The following is a 3772-nucleotide window of genomic DNA, read 5'->3' on the forward strand; positions in this document are numbered from 1 at the left end:
AGCTTAATTTTAAATAGTCCTAAGATTGTGACGTGATACTATGATAGGATAGAAGAGGATTTTCCCTCCATTCATCAAATCAAGTAAATTTGTCATCGAAAATTTATCATCTTATACTGCTTCATATATAAAATTCCCAACTTTTTTTCTCATATAATTATTTAGCTTGCATTCAGTTAGCGCATAGTGAATGAGAAAATTATTCTATCGTACACTGCTCCATCTATAAAACTCTATTTTCTTTATTTAATTTAATTATTTTGCGCGAATACACATCCAATCAGCATATAGAGAATGAAAAAAATTGTTCCTCGTACACAACCCCATATATAAATTAAAACTTATAAAACCTTTTCTCTTATTTGAATATTGATCATATATAGGAATAAGACAACCTAGGACCACCTCCTTTTGAACCCTATCTTCTTGTTTTATTATTTGAAGGAACTAGCCATAGAGCTAGTTTTGAAAGTTCAAATCAAACATCATTATCCCAAGAAGAGAGAAGAAGGCAAAACTTAATTTGCTAATACAAATTCAACTACTAATTAATAATAAAATAATATATAGTTGTCACTTGTCATTGGAATTCTTATTAGAGGAAGATTCCAACATCATATTATGGATTCTTTGTCTTGTAATCTCCAATTGTATTGATGATGATGATCTTCTTTCCTCTCTAGTTTTCTTGTTGTATGCATCAAAGAATTCTTTGTTCTCCTTCTCCAATTCCTTCCATACTGCATATAATGCAATATCATTATTATTCAACAAATTTCTTTCTGATCTGTTATCTGTTTTATTTTACGTGACATATTATATTTTTACTTAATCAACAGGTTGTAATTATAAATGAAGCTTAATTTATAGGCCAAACTAAATTAGTTTTAAATAGTATAAGCAACTAAATAACACCACAAATGGGAATCAAGGATGGCCAAATTTTCTTCATTTCTTAATTAGAAATTTTGAATTTAAATTCTAAACATGAAAAAAAAAAAACTCCCATAGGCCATAAGAAACACCTTTTTCATTGCCATGCCCCCAAATGTGGAATACTATCTAACAAAAACAATTAACTTTTCGGTCCCAAGTAAATTAAAATCAACTATATACATATTCATTATTTAGTCATTTAAGCTTATCATCATAGTAAAAGAAAAAAAAAACAAAAGGTATAAATAATAACAATAAAAATAAAATTTCATATGGATTTAAAACCTATCCACTACTAGTAGTTGTCACCTGATTTGTGTTGTTATGCCTACTCCACCCACCCCACCCCACCCCACCCCAAAAAAAAGAAGCAAAGAAGAGTGACAAATTGAAGTGTAGTTACCATACCTGTGGAAGTGATAATAGGTTGAATATTTGCATGTTTAAATAGTGCATCCATGCATTCTTCTTGGTTCATGCTGAATAATATACACTCTTCTATCAAGTGTTGCACCTGCATCCACCACCCCTTTCTTCATTACTACTAGCTATAATATAAAATAAATAAATAAAATATTGTAATTAACTTGTATATTATACCAATAATCGAAGATCTATCAAAAACATCTCTAAACATCTCTAACTAAGACTGTAGTCTGTACATACCGCACTTCTCAAATTCCACTTATAAAATTATATTGATATTTTGATATTACTGTTGTAATGCTCTAATTGATTAAATTAGATCAATTGTGTAAAATCCATTACACTATATATAACTCAAAATTCATCCAAATGAAAGTATTACAATCAAGATGCTAATTAATTTATTAATAAATACTTACCATGTGGATGTATTGAGCAGAAGAATCACCCATTTCTATCTAGCACAATAATCAAATGACGAAAAAATCAATTAATTAAAATCCCTCTTTTTCTCTCTTTGAGCTTTTCTCCCCCTTTTTTCCCATAGACATAAGAGGAGAAAACAAGAATTTAAAGAAGCATTTGAGTAGAAAACTAGGAGAAAGGGATAATAAAGAAAGAAAGAAAGAGAGAGAAGTACAAAACATATAGTACTATGAAAAGTTGGGCACATGTTGGTGACTGCACAAAAACATATATGGAAATATTTTTTATTGGAAAATTTTCAAAAATATACTCTCCGTCCAAAATAACATTCACTTCGTCTCAATTTAAATAATAATTTTTGCATTACAAAACTCAAAGAATTTTTTTACTCTACTTTTTCATATGACGATTAAATGTTTTATATTATTATTTTTCTTTTTAATTAACGTGAAATATTTTTTTTTAGTCCGTAAGAAAAAAAAAAAAGACATCTTTCTTTAAATAAACGGCTTTAACTTTAAATTTCTTTTTAAACATTAATTAAATAATTATAGTCACATAAACACTTTTATAATTAATTTTAATTTATTCATCTGATTTTAATTTGATACATAATTTAATAAGATAAATAAAATAAAATTATATAATTTAAAAATAAAAATATGTAGAATGTATTAAAATTTCGTGATGTTAAACACGTTATGTGAAAAATTAAGATTATAAATTATTAAAAAATACTTCTTCTAAAAAAAATTAGCAAAAAAAAAATAAAAAAAATAAGATCATCAAATGGCGATAGTAATTTTTGTATTAAAAGACTACATCTGATTTCACAATCGAAACTAGAAAAAGAAATCGAATTTTTGAAATTCCAACAATACCATACAAATGAAATTCTTTTAAGAAAGATAATATGGACTGGTGGGGTATCATTCATTGTATATATTCTGCAAGTATTAAATTACAACAATAATAATTAATACACTAAAAATTACTACTATTTAATAGTGATGAGGTAAATGGTGACATCATTCTTGTAATGAGGACTAACTCGTTTTTTAAAACTTTACAAATTCATCTAAATTTTAAAAAGAAATTAATTGTAAAATAAAATAAAAATAATTAATGTTTTTTAATTTTATAATTAACGAGTAATTTGAAGCAAATAATATGCGACGAATGGAGCATTCAGCAAAGTCCACATGGCAATTAGGCCCACATACCTACTGTGTTGGGCCAAAACCAATTAGTCTAGTGGGCCCACCAGTCTTACTAATCATGGGCCCTACTACAAAGCCCAAAATGGTTAGCCAGCCCACATGCCTACTTTTGTAAAAACAACATAAATACTACGTGTAAAACAACATAAATTTCTTCCTTAATGAAACTAATTACATAATATTTCTTGTGTTATTTCTTTCTCCCAATTTTAAAAAAATACATATATATGTCATTGATCCTCATACATTGCTCCAATGTATGATAAAATCGTTTGGCCTATATTTATGAAAATAAAATATCAGCTATCCTTATTCAATTGCTTATTTAAGACATTAATAGATGTTGTGATTTATTGGATGCTTAAAAGTAGTAACAAATATTCAAATTCAAAAATATCACCACAATATTTTTTAATAAAAAAAAAAAAATCAATTTGGAATACAAACTGCAAAAAAAAAAAATTGACATATTCTTTCGTCTTTTTTTCAAAATTAATATGAACATCGCCATATTATTGCGGCATTTTGATTTTTGGCAGTCGAAAATTATTTATGAATAATACAAAAGTGATGAAATTGTGGTTTCAGATAGTAGCACATTCTTGAAAATGATTTCAACGATTGGTACGGAATTGAATATTGATGAATATCGAAAAAAATTGAAGCAAAGTACATTGTTGAAGGTAATTCCTCTCCAATTATTATAAGGAATGATAATGGAGTGAGAGTATACATTGATTTGAAGAAAATTTTTTCAGGTTTTG

The 3772-nt window shown here is 26.9% G+C and overlaps 1 protein-coding gene across 1 annotated transcript; it reads right to left on the reverse strand.

The window, feature by feature from the left end:
• Window positions 1–341: 341 nt before the first annotated feature.
• Window positions 342–2027, reverse strand: LOC107842201. Its single transcript, XM_016685949.2, has 3 exons — window positions 1782–2027; window positions 1345–1450; window positions 342–740 (listed from the first exon to the last, which is right to left on the reverse strand). Exons 1-3 carry the CDS (start codon window positions 1812–1814, stop codon window positions 574–576), a joined length of 306 nt encoding a protein of 101 aa, XP_016541435.2. The 5' UTR covers window positions 1815–2027; the 3' UTR covers window positions 342–573.
• Window positions 2028–3772: the final 1745 nt, after the last annotated feature.

Source organism: Capsicum annuum, chromosome 9 (genome assembly GCF_002878395.1).
Source record: "Capsicum annuum cultivar UCD-10X-F1 chromosome 9, UCD10Xv1.1, whole genome shotgun sequence".
NCBI classification, from domain to species: domain Eukaryota; kingdom Viridiplantae; phylum Streptophyta; class Magnoliopsida; order Solanales; family Solanaceae; genus Capsicum; species Capsicum annuum.